Source organism: Sceloporus occidentalis, unplaced genomic scaffold (assembly GCF_023333645.1).
Source record: "Sceloporus occidentalis isolate IW3139 unplaced genomic scaffold, rSceOcc1.0.p SCAF_58, whole genome shotgun sequence".
In the NCBI taxonomy this organism is placed as follows: Eukaryota; Metazoa; Chordata; class Lepidosauria; order Squamata; family Phrynosomatidae; genus Sceloporus; species Sceloporus occidentalis.
In genome coordinates this window covers 4700033-4716665 of record NW_028317038.1, presented here as the reverse complement: position 1 = coordinate 4716665, position 16633 = coordinate 4700033, and the positions used below count along the sequence as shown (strand labels likewise).

General features: G+C 43.8%; 1 protein-coding gene across 1 annotated transcript in view; it reads right to left on the bottom strand.

Moving 5' to 3' along the window:
- LOC149287638 (BMP/retinoic acid-inducible neural-specific protein 1-like) overlaps nucleotides 1-11310 on the bottom strand; it is a 279818-nt gene extending 268508 nt beyond the window's left edge. Inside the window, exon 1 of the mRNA XM_089492628.1 lies at nucleotides 11105-11310. Within this exon, the coding sequence (XP_089348754.1) occupies nucleotides 11105-11310 (206 nt within the window). The remainder of the gene's footprint in view (nucleotides 1-11104) is intronic.
- Between the last annotated feature and the right edge of the window lie 5323 nt (nucleotides 11311-16633).

Sequence of the window (16633 nt, the reverse complement as noted above, 5' to 3'; positions counted from 1 at the left end):
TCACCTCCCTCATCTCCTCCATGTCTCACAACACTAAACGACTCTTTAATACTTTCAATTCCCTGCTTTGACTGATCCCTACTATCCCTTCCACATTCTTTGCCACATACTTCAATAATAAAATTCAAACTATCAGAGATGACATATCTGCAAAGTCACCACCCTGCCCTCACCCTCCCTTTGACTATGGTCCCCCTTACCCACTGACCTCTTCTCTCTTCACTACATTAACTAATTTCTCTGCTGTCACTGAAGAGGATGTACATGATCTTCTTCCTTCCTCTTGTCCAACCACATACCCCCTTGACCCAATCCCTTCCCATCTCACCCAGTCTCTTTCATCTACCCTTGTCCCTACTCTAGCTCATATCTTCAACCTCTCCCTCACTACAGGATCTTTCCCATTCTGCTTCAGGCATGCTACCATTAATCCTATCATTAAGTCCTCCCTTGACCCGACTGATCTCTCCAATTACTGTCCCATCTCTCTACTTCCTTTCACCTCCAGGCTTCTTGAAAGAACTGTTTATACACAATTAACTAAGTTTCTGGATTCCAACTCCCTGCTTGACCCTCTTCAAACTGGTTTTCGCCCTCAACACTCTACTGAGACTGCCCTTACTAAAGTTACTAATGACTTACTCGCTGCTAAATCCAAGGGCCACTACTCCACTCTACAGGACCTTTCTGCTGCTTTTGACACTGTGGACCATCCTCTTCTCCTTCAAATGCTTCATGATCTCGGCCTCCGTGTTCTCTCCTGGTTCACTTCCTACCTCTCTGATCGTACCTTCAGCATCTCCAGTAACACTTCCCCTCCCTCTCTCAGTTGGGGTACCCTAAGGCTCTGTTCTAGGACCACTTCTGTTCTCTCTTTACACTTCCTCGCTTGGCAAACTGATCCTTTGGCTTTCAATACCACCTGTATGCTGACGACACCCAGATCTATCTATCCTCCCCTGATCTCTCTCCCTCTGTCTTAGATCATGTAACTAACTGCCTTACATCTGTCTCTAACTGGATGTCTGCACGTTTCTTGAAACTTAACCTCTCCAAAACAGAACTTCTCATCTTCCCTCCCTCCAATGCTAAAATTCCCCCATCAATTTCCCTCAATGGTAATGGTGCTATCATCTCCTTGTCCGAGGAGTCTTGGTGTCACCCTTGACTCTGACCTGTCATTCACCCCCCCCCACATTAAGTCTGTCTCTAAAAACTGTCGTCTCCATCTTAAAAACATTGCCTGCATCCGTCCCACTGTAACTCCACACATCCCTGCCACTGCACGGGAGATCAGGCTGTCCTTTGACAGCCTGGACTCCCCATTGACAGCAGAAGCCAGCATCACTGGCTTTCTGCTGTCTGATCTGATGTAACAGCTTCCGGCATGAAAGCCGGAAAGCTGTTACATTTTTAAATGCCGATCACGCGATCGGGCAGTCCCTGACTGCTGACATCACCCGGAAGTTCATCGGAGGATAGGATATCCCACAGGGTGGTCCAATGCACGTTCTAAATTTATTTCTATATTGGTTCACAGCTCACCTACTCTAATTTATGTTTTCTTTATCTTCTACATACATTTCTTTTTGTTTTATCTTCCTTATTTTACTGACATACCAATTTTCTCTTCTGCGTGTGATTTGGCAGCTCTTATAACTTTCTTTGCTTCTTTCTGCCTAATTTTATAGATCTGTCTATCTTCCTCACTTTGGGTATTTTTGTATTTACTAAAGGCTAACTTCTTGTCTTTTACGAGTACCACAATGGTTTCTTTAATTGTTTACTCTTACTGACCAGCCTAATACAATTTTCTGTTATCTTCAATAATACAACTTTTAAATAATCCCATTTCTACTGGACTCCATTTAAATTGCACCAGTCTGATAATGACTCCTCTACACAGTCTCATTTTAGAAAAATCAGCTTTTCTAAAATCTAAAACTTTTGTTTATGTGTGGTATGACTCAGTCACTGTTCGTATATTAAACCACTAGATCTCAAACATTCACCTACAGAAATATCGGTTAACAAATCTTTATTTGTGAACACTAATTGCAATATGGCCTCCATCCTCCTAAGAGATGCTATTTTGGAGTATCTCAATGAAAATAAGTGTATGACTCCATATCAGCATGGGTTTACAAGGGATCGGTCCTGTCAAACTAACCTGATCAGCTTTTATGAGGAGGTGAGCTCAAGACTGGATCAGGGTGAATCGCTGGATGTCGTATATCTTGATTTTTCCAAAGCATTTGATACGGTGCCACATAAAAGGCTGGTACATAAAATGAGAATGCTTGGGCTGGGGGAGAATGTGTGTATGTGGGTAAGTAACTGGCTCAGTGATAGGAAACAGAGGGTGGTTATTAATGGTACATACTCTGAGTGGGTTACTGTTGCTAGTGGGGTACCACAGGGGTCAGTTTTGGGGTTAGCTTCTGTACTCCCAGCCTGCAGCATCCTGCTCATGATTCTAGTGCTATGTCTCATGCCTGCTCCAGGGTGCCTGCAGGATAGCTCCAAGTTCTGCTTTGTTCTGGACAACATCTGCTGCCATGTCAGGGCCCTGGTATGTGGCTGCACAACCCTAGATGCCCACCCGGGAGAGTGCAGTCGCCCTGCAAAAGGCCCTGTCCAACTCTGCTACTACGTAATAACTCCTGAACACCATCTTTGGGCGTTCTGGGTCATTACAGTCTTCTGTATGGACCCAGTCCCTGACAATATTGTTGTTTTTTTAGATGTGGAAAAAAATGAGAAAATAATTTTGGTATTTTTATCAATTTTGGTTGTTAAAAAGCTAAACGTGAAAGTTGTGCATTAGTGTTTACAAAGTAAATGTTATTAAAAATGCAAGAAGCTGGAAGATGGGCCCCAATATTGGCTGGAAACAATAAAACCGCTGAACAAAAGTATATATTTTTTTATCTCAAAATATTTTACCAGGGACATTTTCACACTTTTCTTTCAAAGCTTTTTAGAGCCTACCTGTGCCAAATATTGCAGTAAAATTATGAGGTTTTTTCATTGCAGTGTGTCAGAAACATTTTTCCCAGGGTATTTGCAAATACTGAAACATTATTATACTGGTACATAAAATGAGAATGCTTGGGATGGGGGAGAACGTGTGTATGTGGGTAAGTAACTGGCTCAGTGATAGGAAACAGAGGGTGGTTATTAATGGTACATACTCTGAGTGGGTTACTGTTGCTAGTGGGGTACCACAGGGGTCAGTTTTGGGTCCTATTCTTTTTAATATATTTATTAATGACCTTGTAGAGGGATTGTATAGTAAAGTATCAATCTTTGCAGACGACACTAAGCTCTGTAACGTGGTTAACACAATAGAGGACAGTGCACGATTACAAATGGATCTGCATAGGTTGGAGGCTTGGGCTGGGATGTGGCAGATGAGGTTCAACACAGATAAATGTAAGGTTATGCACATGGGGAAGAAAAATCCAGGCTGGGAATATGTATTAAATGGGAAAACACTGGGGACGACTGACATGGAAAAGGACTTAGGAGTTTTAGTTAACAGTAAATTTACTTGTAGCGACCAGTGTCAGGCAGCTGCTGCTAAGGCAAATAAAATCATGGGGTGCATCAAAAGGGGCATAGATGCCCACGACAAGGAAATAATTCTACCACTGTACAAGTCACTAGTCAGACCACACATGGAATACTGTGTACAGTACTGGGCACCAGTGTACAAGAAAGATATAGTGGAGCTGGAGAGGGTTCAAAGACGGGCAACCAGAGTAATAAGGGGAATGGGAGGACTACAGTACCCAGAAAGATTATCAGAATTAGGGTTATTTAGTTTGGAAAAAAGACGGCTTAGGGGGGATTTAATAACTATGTATAAATATATAAGGGGACAGTACAGAGATCACTCCCAGGACCTATTTATACCCAGGACTGTATCTATAACAAGGGGACATCCTCTACGGTTGGAGGAAAGAAGGTTTCTACACCAGCACAGACGGGGGTTCTTTACAGTAAGAGCGGTGAGATTATGGAACTCTCTGCCAGAGGAAGTGGTAATGGTAAACTCAATAAAAGAGTTCAAAAGGAGCCTGGACGTGTTTCTTGAAAGCAATAATATTACAAGTTATGGATATTAGATTAATAGGGACAGAACGTTGATCCAGGGATTTATTCTGATTGCCATATTTGGAGTCGGGAAGGAATTTTCCCCCTGGTATGGGGCAATTGGCATCTGCTTCATAAGGGTTTTTTTGCCTTCCTCTGGATCAACACAGTAGGGACACAATATGTATATAGGTTGAACTTGATGGACTTTGGTCTTTTTTCAACCTTATGAACTATGTTACTATGTTACTATGTTCGAGGGTGGTCAGCATGAAGGTCCAATCTACGCGATCGAACGCCTTCTCGGCGTCCGTGGAGAGGAAGGCCGAGGGCATGGAGGAGGACCTTGCCAGGTGCATTAGGCTGAGGCCGCGGATGGTGCAGTCTCTGGCCTCTCGACCAGGGACAAAGCCTGATTGATCTGGATGCACTAAGAGAAAGGGCTTCAGTCCAATATTTGAGATCCGCATCGAGTTTGAGATCCGCATTAAGCAGTAAGATCGGGCGGTAGCTGCCGCAATTCTCTGGGTCCTTGCCCTCCTTATGAATAAGAGTAATGGATGCCAAAGTGGAGTGTGGATGTATCCGACCGCCGTCCAATATGGAATTAAAGACATCCACAAAGTGCAGGCCAAGTTGTTCGCAGAAACGTGAGTAATATTTCAGGGGGAACCAATCAGGGCCGGGACATCTCCCAGACCGAGAGGATTTGATAGCAAGGTAAAATTCCGCGAGAGATATGGGAATGTCCAGGCCTGCTGCAGCCTCGTTCGGTATACGTCGAGTCAGGGTGCGTGAGAGGTAGTCTAGGATGCGTGGAACCCGGGAGGGCGAATCCCCCCTAGGAGAGGTCAGAGAAATAATTGAGAAAGCCGGCCGAGATGTCAGAATGAAGGAGACGTACCACGCCATCTGAGAAACAGATCTTGGGTATGTAGGTGAGGCGACGAGATTGCCGGAGAGCCCTCGCCAAGAATTTACCCGATTTATCCCCGTGCTCGCGAAAAAGTGCCCTATTGCGTAAATAAGATCTGTGATATCTGGCGTTCAAAAGAGAAGCCAGGTCCTTCCGAAGCAACAGTAGACGCTGTAGGTGCTCTCCAGATAGAGACTCTTTATGGGCTCGTTCCGCAGACGCTATTTGGTCACAGAGAGAGGAGATCGACAGGCCCTCCGCTTTTTTACGTTGGGAGCAGAGATTGTTAAGATGTCCCCTTAAAACACATTTATGGGCCTCCCATACAGTGAGACGGGGGGTGTCAGCCACGAGGTTGTCACGGAAGTACTGGGAGATTATGTCAACTGTGTCTACGCAGACGCCGGTATCCGCCAGAAGGGATTCATTTAGGCGCCAAGTGCGCTCGGAAGAACGAAGGAGGGGAGAGCCAATGGATATAGTCAAAGGGGCGTAATCAGACCATGTGGTCAAGCCTATGCGGGCCCTGCGTAAGAGGGCGGCGTGGTGGTACGGGAGAAAAAAGTAATCGATTCGGGAGTAGGAGCCATTGAGGTGCAGAGAAGAACGTGTAGTCTCTGTCAGCCGGATGGAGGGCCCTCCAGCAGTCGACAAGGCGAAATCGGGAGAGGAGGGAAAGGACTTTGCGCAAGACATGTGTAGGGGAGCGGGAGGTGCCAGTGGAGGTGTCAAAGGCCGGGCGAAGGGGGAATCAAATTAAAATATGTTGGCCACGGTTGGACAGATAGAGGTTAGAGAGAGTATAGATCTGGTTGGCAATGAGACATTTCAGAAATAGGAAACGGCCATCAGGATCCGCCAACACGGCTAGTTCACGAAAAGGCACAGAGTTTGATAACAGGATGGCAACGCCTTTCGTTTTAGACCCAGAAGCATTGCTAAAGAAACCTGTGGGATAATAACGATTGGACAAACTAGGGGCAGAACCCTCCCGAAAGTGCGTCTCCTGGATAAAGGCCACATCGACCCGCTACCACCGTAGGTCACATAGCAAGTAGGAGCGTTTCTCCAGGATATTCAGTCCTCGAGCATTAATGAAGAGAAACGTGAGCAGACTCTCTCGGGTGGGGGGAGGCATAGAGGGTACGAGGGCAAGGAAAAAAGGAAAGTGAGACCAGCCGGACAGGCAAGAGCGGTCAATGGATGCAGTACAATACAGGTCAAATACATTGAAAGAACAGGCTGTAGTATCATAAGGCACGACAAGGCGGTAAACAAGTAACTACATCAGATTAAAGTACTGGCAAAACCATGAGTGATGAGTGGTACAGTACAACAGAAACCCAGTAGTGGCAGAGTGGGCACGGGGAGTACCCCACAGCAACCATGAACGGGCTACGGCGAAGGCAGAGATGCAGCTCAAAGGTGCAACGCAAAAAAAAAGGGATGTACTGAAGCGTCAATGGTGTGGGGTGTTAAAGGTTGTCGTAGACGAGACCATCGTCCAGGCAATAGCTGGGTGTCGCATGGTTGTCTCACGTTCTCGGCGAAACGGCGTAACTGGGGTCACAGCAGTAAACAAGCAATTGCATCAGATTAGCATACTGGCGAAACCGTGAGTGATGAGCGGTACAGTACAACAGAAACCCAGCAGCGGCAGTGCGGGCACGGGGAGCACCCCACTTCGAGGTGCAACGCAAGGAAGAAAAAAAAAAAAATCTGTACTGATGTGTGGATGGAGTGAGGTGTGAAGGGATAATGTATTGCCAACACCTAGGCAATAGTTAGGAGACGCATGCGACTCAGGTTCTCTGTGAAGTGGTGGCACAGCAGTAAACAAGCAACTACACTAGATTAGAGTACTGGCAGAACCGTGAGTGAACAGAAATCCAAGAGCGGTGGAGCAGCACGAGGAGTACCCCACAGCAATCGTGAGTGGGTAGTGGGAAAGGCAGAGACGCAACTTAAAGGTGCATCGTATATATATATATATATATATATATATATATATATATATATATAAAAAAAGGGGGGGGGTATATAATACGGCCGAAAATGAGAATGTGGAAAGAGACGGTAAGGTACATCTCATGTCAGCGGTATATCCAGCGTGAGCCCGGGGTCTCACCGGGGGCGAGACAGACAGATTATTGGACAAATAAACAAGCAAACAGATCAAAACTGCGACAGTCGTTTAGCCCCCGTCACAGACGAGATTGTGCGAGGGGCGCATAGCAAGAAGGATACTTAAGCCGACGAGGGCGATCAGAACGCCTGGGTTGGTGTGACGGTGCCGGTCTGGAGGGTTCTGCATCAGGGTCGAGGCCCAGAAGGGACCAATCAGGTATGGTGAGGCCCGAGAGTCCCAGGGCAGAGAGGACCACAGGAAGGTCGCGGTAATAGCGCACATGATAGGAGGTAGCGCCATGTCGGACCATTAGCACAAAGGGGTGACCCCAGCGATACGGGATGCGTAATCTGCTCAGCTCCGAGGTGAGAGGGCGCAGGACCCGGCGCACCTGAAGAGTGAGATCCGAGAGGTCTTGGTAAACACCTATAGGGTGTTCTGGAAGGGCCAGGAGCCGACCTCCCGTGCCCGCGCCATCACGGCTTCTTTCAGGGAGAAGTCCACAAAGTGGCAGACAATATCCCGGGGTGGGCTTGCTGCGTTACCTCGGGGCCTCAGGGCCCGATGCGCTCTGTCCAACTCCCTGGATACATCAATCCGGCGTCCCATGAGGTCGGTGAAGAGGGTCGAGAGCAGGTCGGGCAGGTTTTCCGGGGGCTCGCCCTCTGGTACTCCACGTATGCGGATGTTATGGCGACGACCCCTATTCTCAAGGTCCTCGAGGCGACGCCGAAGAGAGGTTAGGAGCCGGTGGTGGTGTTCAGTAGCACATTGGGTGACCAGGGTGGTTTGTTGGTGTGATGCAGTGGTATCCTCTAGGGTTGTCACTCTACGCTCCAACGTGGAGAGGTTGGTGGGTAAGGCCGCCACTTCGTCGCGGACAACCTGTCTCAACTCCACAATAACGTTTGAGAAATCCGTTCTCCATGGCGCGGACGAAAAAATTTGCAGTGCCTCAGGTGTGGGAGGAGGAGGTAGTGGAGGAGCAGGCTGGAGATCGTCAGCTGAGGACCTACTGGCAGGGGAACCAGCCTCGTGGTCCTCGGAGGCCTGCGGGGCCAGGTCGGCCGGAGTATGAAAATAGTCTCGCAGAGAGGCAGAGACCGGCCGAGATCGAACACCCGGGGTGGAGGAGTCCAAGGTCAGATTTTTATTGCGACCCATTGCAGAAGGTACACGTGTTTTCGGACAAAATCTAGCGAGCGATGGCGGAGCAAGTAAGTTAAGCAGCCATCTTCCCTGAAGGTCGGGCACACCCCCCATACATTTATGAATACTAGACACCCAATGGGCATTTGTAATGCCAATATTTTAACTCTTTCCATGCGGGAATTATTGTGAAGATAAAGAATTGTAGGACTTGCTTATTAAAAACTTTTTTGAAGGGGGACAGTGGGGATTTTTACATGTTACCATATTTTTTTTAATTTTTTGTTTAACATTTTTTTCTTTTTTACTAATCACTCTGATTAGTGAGCTGGGCTCCATTGACCTTGCATGGTTGGATGAAATACCTGCATTCAACCTGCAGGAGGAGCTCGAGAGTTCTCAAGAGGGTCTGGATAGACCCTCTGTGAACTCATTTTCTATTGTTAATGCCATCCTGTGAATGACGGCAAGTCATTTACAGGATGGCACTTGTGGTTGCTCTTCGGAGCAATCACAAGGCTATCGGTGTAGGGGGGTTGTGTTACTATATGCCTTGATATGGAGGCATGTCAGCAACACAGTTTATGCTTAGGAAGCGATTCCAATCCCTCCCTAAGCTGTTTTAGCCGGGCGCGATCTTTGATGATCAGTGCGGCGACGACCATTTTTCTTCCGGGGAGGGCTTTCCTCCCCGGATCCACAGTCAGCATCACTTGTGAGGCTTACGTGGATGCTGCAAAGCCAGCGATCGCCTTATACCCCCCTGTATGCCAGCGTGCCCCCTGACATGCCTTATACCCCCTGATTTGCCTTATACCTCCCAAAATATGCCTTATACGCCCTATATGCCACTGTGCCCCCCCGATATGCCACTCTACCCCCCTGATATGCCTTAAAACCCCCTCCCTGCTAGCACTTTCGCTGGAGCTTCTATGACTGAGCACCGGAAGGTCATGTGACGCCGGTGCTCCATCATAGAAGCCCCAGCGGAAGTACCGGCAGTAGCGGAGGATGTCTGCGCACATCGCACAGACGCCCGTCGGCTGTCAGAGAGAAAGATCCAGGTCCCCTGCAGCGCTTCTCTGAATAAACCCTCATCCTATATTCGATAAAATCGATTCAACTAATAGACAATGAAATTTGTTGGCAACAATTTTCATTATCGATTTATTATTGATTAGTTGTTGCAGACCTAGATAGCGCAAACGTCTCTTAAATTGCAGGACTACAGTTAAACCGGCTTTTTTTTTAATTAAACTAATACATTTTAGTTCAGGGTCTGCTTTTAAAATTGGTGAATATTTATTTCACGTTGTACAAAACAGTATCAAAACTCCCAATCAGTCTGACAATTTACGTAGTGTCATTTTGGCTGTCAAATTTCTAATCTATCTTTTCCCAATGTATATACAATGGCACGCTTTAGACTTCTTTTCCGGTTTTTATTTTCTTTGAAAAAATACAACAAGTTTTTAGCATGTTTATTGAATTTATTCACATCACAGCAATTAAGCCTTAGCTTAGATTGACCAACTGGGATTTCATTTTTAGAAGTGAAGTGGTATGAAAACCTATAGAATTGAGGAGACTGTCCATAGTTGTAGGCTGAAGTTTCACTCTACAGGTCCAGAAAAGGGGATTGTAGACTCATTGTTGACACTTGTGTCATCAATCCATCTCATCCAATATTTATTTATTACTTTGAATAATAAAGTCTTCCCAATATCCCAAACAAAGATTGGTATTGCTAGTAGAATAGCATGTGACTATGGTAATGGATTGAAGAGAAAATAATTCCTTGTCAGTATAAACTCCAGTAATGTTAAGCAATAGTCTTTTGTCAATAAAAGGCAGTCATTTTTTAAAATGTAGGAGACAGAGTGTAACTCTACTTTTATGCATTATATCACGATATAATAATTTTACATACAAACCGGTGAGACAAACAATGAGGGAGATTGCAGACTTGGTCTGTAATGTATGTTTTGTGTCTTGAATGTAAGACAATAGCTGTATGACATTTGATTTTAAAATGTAATTTACATAAAAGTTGATGTTTTCAGTTTAATAGGATCCAGTAGATTTTCATGTATTATGTATGTATAAAAAAGTATCATTGTAATTTATGTAATATTTAAATTCTTTTAGACAACCCACTTTCTCTAGCCGAACGTTCCTTAGATTACCAAGAAATTGATAAGTATGATCTTTCCCCAGAAAGGTGGAATCTTAATGACATGTACAGGCTCAAAATGCATTGTTTTCAATGGGTTTAGGGACCGCCCATTGTATTTAAGGGATTAATCATTATCAAGTTTAAGTACCGTTTTTTATTGACCATTCTCCATAATTACATTACAGTATTTTTCATCTAATAGTTCTTTAAGCTTCACTTTTTCTACTATTGTTAAATTGCCTGGTTTTTTAAAATTCATCAGAAAGCTTTTTGATTTCTTCCGACACCAACTGAAGAAATCCTTTATACACTCAAATGTATGAAATATTGGAATAGGGTTAAATAAATGACCTTTCTTTAGTAGATTCAATGTGTGTTGTTGATTTTATGGCCATCATCGACTCTTTTGATTTACATGTATCCCTATTTTCTATTATCTCACAATTTTTGCTGATGTGGTGATATTTTAGAAACCCTGTGTGCTACTAAACAGGAACTTAGAGGGGTAAATTAGAACACTTTCACTGAAAGCTGGAGCTGTCCTGTGATGTTTGAAAGGCATAGCTATGCAAAACATATGTTATCATGCAAGGAAAAAATTTCCATCACACATTTACTCATAACAGGGAACATTTACCTGTAGATTTTGTATCTGGTAGAGTAACCCTGTCGATGTCTCTCCACAAATGACAGGTAATCGCGAGAGTGATGAAATGGACCTCGATCAGTGATAATCCAGTCAAACTCTTTGGAGACATGTTGCTGAGGTTGAATTGATTCCTGTAATGTGATCTGCTCCCAAATGAGTAGGAAGGAGAGCAACTCAACTAGACACCAGCTCATGCTTTTCCCTATGCTTTTCTCCTTTCATTCTTGCTCCATTTTCAGGAGTCCTATTAGACAAAAGTGATTATGTTACAGGGAAGGTAGACAAAATGAAACAAATATATACAGACATATACATGTTCAGTTCTGCCATAAACATTCCCTACAGACTATATAAACCTAGCCAACTTCTCCCTTTAGTACACGCTTTTCTCAATTAAATGCCTTACTAGTGCAGCCTTTTCAAACTATTTATGAAAAATAGAACATTAGAGCATTTCATCATCCCCACAACCTCTGCACCTCTGTTGAAAAATGCCAATAATAAAAGAAAGTAGGATCATGGCCTATTAGATCTTAATATCTACTTGAATTATTTGTAAAAAATAATAATGAATAGATTGACCAAGTGAAAATGAAAAAGATTGTAAATTTAAACTTAATGAAAGCCTAACCATAAAGGCAAACAAGTTTTTGACAAAAATTAAACAAAAATGGTATCATACGGGGAAATGAGCTGATAAGGCTATTGACAATCCAATCATATAAACAAAAAATAAATCTAGAATTTGTAAAGTAATTAATAATAAGCAAGTTTATTAAGATATATAACTAAATGGGAGAGCTTTTGGAGAATATTATCACTCCCTGTACAATTTGGTAAAGACAAACAATAACTGTAAGCTTGCGAGCAGGGCTCTCTCCACCAAATGTATCGGTTTGTCTTAGTCTGTCAATTCTTGTCTTGTCATATCCCTTGAATTTATGTATTGTATTAAGCGCTGCGTAAACTGTTGGCGCTATATAAATAAAGGATAATAATAATAATAATAACAGAACTCAGATTTGGGATTATCTGATTGGTACTGGTCTCCAAATTCCATTATTCCAAAGTATCTGGCCCAGATGGGTTTACAAATTCTTTCTTAACGGTTATTGCAGAAACAATACCAACTCATATGACAAATGTCTTTAATTAAATAAAAATATGGGAAACTATAGACACATATCTTTGATTAACATGGATACAGAAATCTACTCAAGGATAGTGAATAGGCTAAAACAAATTTTAACTATCTATTATTCACAAATATCAAACTGGTTTGAGATATTGCTAATTAAGTAGAAGTTAATCAGATTCCAATATTAATTCTCCCCTTAGACACAGAAAAAGCATTTGATACTTATACTATTGTGGCTGGCCCATCCCTAACAACAGCACTTTTACCTTTTACCTGTTGTGTAATACACCCTAACTACCTTTAAATTGTAAGCTTGTTTGAGCAAACTACCCAATGTAAGTCTGTAAGTCAAATTCTTATGTTATATACTACTTGTTTTGTCCTGTCTACCCATTGTACAGAGCTACGGAATATGATGGCACTGTATAAAACAATAATGATGATAGGGTCAATTGGGTATCTCTAGAAGAGTTATTAACAGTTCGGGGGTTTTATAGACTCTAGAAGGGCATTTTATACTATTTTTACTAAAAAATAAATGTATATATATATATATATATATATATATATATATATATACACCATATTTGCTTGATTATAAGACGACCCTGATTATAAGACGACCCCCCCAAAATCTGAATATTAATTTAGGGAAGACAATTAAAAGCTTGAATATAAGACGACCCCATAGGAAAAAAGTTTTACTAGCAAATATTAATTAATGTAAACTATTTTTTCATATTTAATAAAATATATTTAATAAACTTTTACTTGCCAACCTGCCCCCAGGATTGCCACTCTGCCTCCCTGATATGCCTTATACCCCCTATTTGCCACTCTGCCTCCCTGATATGCCTTTAACCCCCTATATGCCACTCTGCCTCCAGAAATTACTTATACCCCTTTATGCCAAACACATGGCAGCAACTCAATGCATTTAGGCTGAAGTTCAAACAGAGCATCAGAATGGGGAAGAAAGGGGATTTAAGTGACTTTGAACGTGCCATGGTTGTTGGTGCCAGACATGCTGGTCTGAGTATTTCAGAAACTGTAGACCTACCAGGATTTTCACGCACAACCATCTTTAGGGTTTACAGAGAATGGTCCAAAAAAAAAAGAGAAAATATCCAGTGAGCAGCAGTTGTGTTAATGAAAATGCCTTGTTGATGTAAGAGGTCAGAGCAGAATGGGCAGACTGGTTCGAGATGACAGAAAGCAACAGTAACTCATATAACCACTCGTTACAACCAAGGTATGTGGAATACCATCTCTGAATGCACAACGCCCTGAACCTTGAAGTAGATGGGCTACAGCAGCAGAAGACCACACCGGATGCAACTCCTGTCAGCTAAGAACAGGAAACTGAGACTACAATTCGCACAGGCTCACCAAAATCAGACAATGGAACATTGGAAGAACGTTGCCTGTTCCGATGAGTCCCGATTCCAGCTGCGACTGTCAGGCTCCATTCAGTCTGCGGAGCTGCTTCTCTCTAGTGTCCCCGTCCCACTCGCGTTTCCCCCTTTGCTGTAATCCATTCCTAGATTTCCATATGCTCTGTTCTGTGCTTCTGATTCCTTGATTTCGCTTCTGCTCTTTGCTTTAGCTCTGTTTCCTTTATAAGGTATGCCCCACCCGTTTGTTATGTTTGTCTCAGTCAGCAGTCTAAAGGTATGTCCTTCTTGGTTCTGTGTTTAGATTCAATGTTTAGTTTCAGTTTATTAATAATTCAGTAGGCAGGGTTTAGTGCTAGGACCCACCGTATTTTGGAGTACTTTGGCGTAGGTTAAGCATACTATGGCCATATGATGTGACTGAATCTCCAAGTGATATCACATAGTCCTAGGCTAGTCCTGTATTCATGCTTGTCTGTCTCTTATGAACCTTTGCCCTCCTTTTCCTGAATCATCTGAGGATTTTGGTTCCTCTCTCTTCTCCCCATGTCCCAGTTAAGATGTCCTATCCTTGCTTAAAGGAGAAGCTCCTCACTCCATCCCTTGTGATCCTTGTTCCCTGTCCTTTGTTGTGTTCTGTATTATGTATGTCTTCTCTGGCTATGTTTCTTACCTGGTCTCCCTGTCCCTTGTTCGCTCTGTCCCCATTGCTTGCTATGTTCTGCTGTTACTCTGCTTAGCTTCCATGCTCCCAGCCTGCAGCATCCTGCACATTCGTCTGTAGAGCTATGTCTCATGCCTGCTCCAGGGTGCCTGCAGGATATCTCCAAGTTCTGCTTTGTTCTGGACAACATCCACTGCTATGTCAGGGTCCTGGTATGTGGGCGCACAACCCTAGATGCACACTCGGGGGAGTGCAGTCACCCTGCACAAGACCCTGTCTATCTCCGCTACTGCGCAATAACTCCTGAACACGATCTTTGGGTACTCTGGGTCATTACAATCGTCTGTATGGACCCAGTCCCTGACAGCGACATTCAGATGGCAGTGTCAGACTTTGGTGTAAACATGGAAGCATGGATCCATCCTGTCTTGTATCAACGGTTCAGGCTAACCCAGTACTAGCAAGGTGTACCTAATAAAGTGGCCAGTGAGCAAATATATATAAGAATTATTTTTATGAGCAAGTTCTAAAACTAGCACTATATCTTCAAACAATTCTCGCATGGAAAGAGTTAAAATATTGGCATATTAAATACGCATGGAGTGTCTGCTTTTAAAAAAAAATTTATGATTTGACAGGGTTCAACAATGTCCCAATTAACACAGGGGGAAGGATGACCACACGTCAAATTTCCACTTTGAAAAATGCACATGTCCCAAACGCGTCCTTTTAGCCTCAAAACAACCCGACAAACCCATGCATCACTGTACTAAGGAGATGTTGCTGGACAAATATTTGGGTGTTTTGCGTGACAGTGACATATACCAGGAGCTGTAAATTCATACCTAAAGTACAACTGTCACAATGGCAGTAAAGGCAGTGGATCCACACTGCAGAAATTGGCGCCTCCTAGCGGAGAGGGAGAGCTCAGTAACCAGCACAACGGAGACATACAGCAGAATCAGGGATGTAGATATGCTCAGATAATTCAGGAACAAAAATAATACATTCAAAATAATAAATTCAGGGGTCAGGCAAAAGAGTAGTTGGGGTCACAAACAAAGGCAGGGCAGGCAGCAAACAACGACAACCGACATCAATAAACAGATAGAAATCCGCAAGTCAGATGCTAGTGAAGGCTATAAGGCACTATCACAGGCAAAAGTGTAGTGCCAACTGAGGGTTTAAATATCCCTCCACAAAACTGGATCATCCTACCCACCTAATTAGGGGGAGGAGGAAAAAGGACAAATGTCGATTTAAGAAGCGACATGAATATTCATGAGTGAGCACTCATGACGTCAAGACGCACGCCCCTTGATCTTTGCGGGGACGAGCAGGAGGCTGAACTTGTGGGCTGCGTCTCAGCTCCTCTGCCTGCGGGACAATGGAGGAGGTAACAACAACGTGTGTGGAAAAAATACACACAAAAAAATACTACTGCAAATTTTGACAAAGGCTGGTGGTAAAATATGTGCAAAGAATTAAAATACCAGCATTTGAAATACTAGTGTCTCGTTTTCAAAAATATATGGGTTTACTGGGCACAATAAATTGGCCAGTATCAAAGATGTACCAAATAGGACATGGACACAGGATAGCCAAATGTCAAACTTCAACAATGAAAAATGTGCATGCACCAAAGGTGGCCCTTTTGCGCAAAAACAGCCAAGCAAGCCCATGCATGGGTGTGTCAGGACCGGCCAGCAGGTCAGGTAGGAATCCAATTGCAGGGGATATCTGAGGCTCTGTCTGTACTCCGAGATGCATATAGACAGACAGGCAAGTACAGACAAGAGATAACAGTCTCACACCAGGCTGATATACTAGAATAGATTGTATTGATGAACAGGATCAGGGCTTGTATATACAGTGGAGTAAAGCTTAAACAGGATTCCGTTAATCGTAACACATGGAGTAGAAAGTAGAAAGGACAGGCCTGGAACTGGAGACCACTGGCAGGACAGACGGCAGGAAGCCCACTGGCAGGGCAGACGGCAGGAAGCCCACTGGCAGGGGAACTGTAGCAAGGACAGGGGTACTGTAGCAAGGACAGGGCACACGGCTTGGAAGCCCTCAGGCAGGGCACATGGCTTGGAAGGTAGGCAAGTCTGGGACATGCGGAGGTCTGGGACACAAATCAGGATTGAGAACGTAGCCAAGGTCATACACAGGAAATCAGATCTTTAGCTGCCAGCAGACTAACAGTGACCCAAGCCAAACAAATGCAAAGGCCCAGACTGAAGGGCAGAGCATGTATATAAAGGCAGGGCTAAACTCACATAACAAGGCAATGCTGTCCCAAGTAATTGGATATAGGG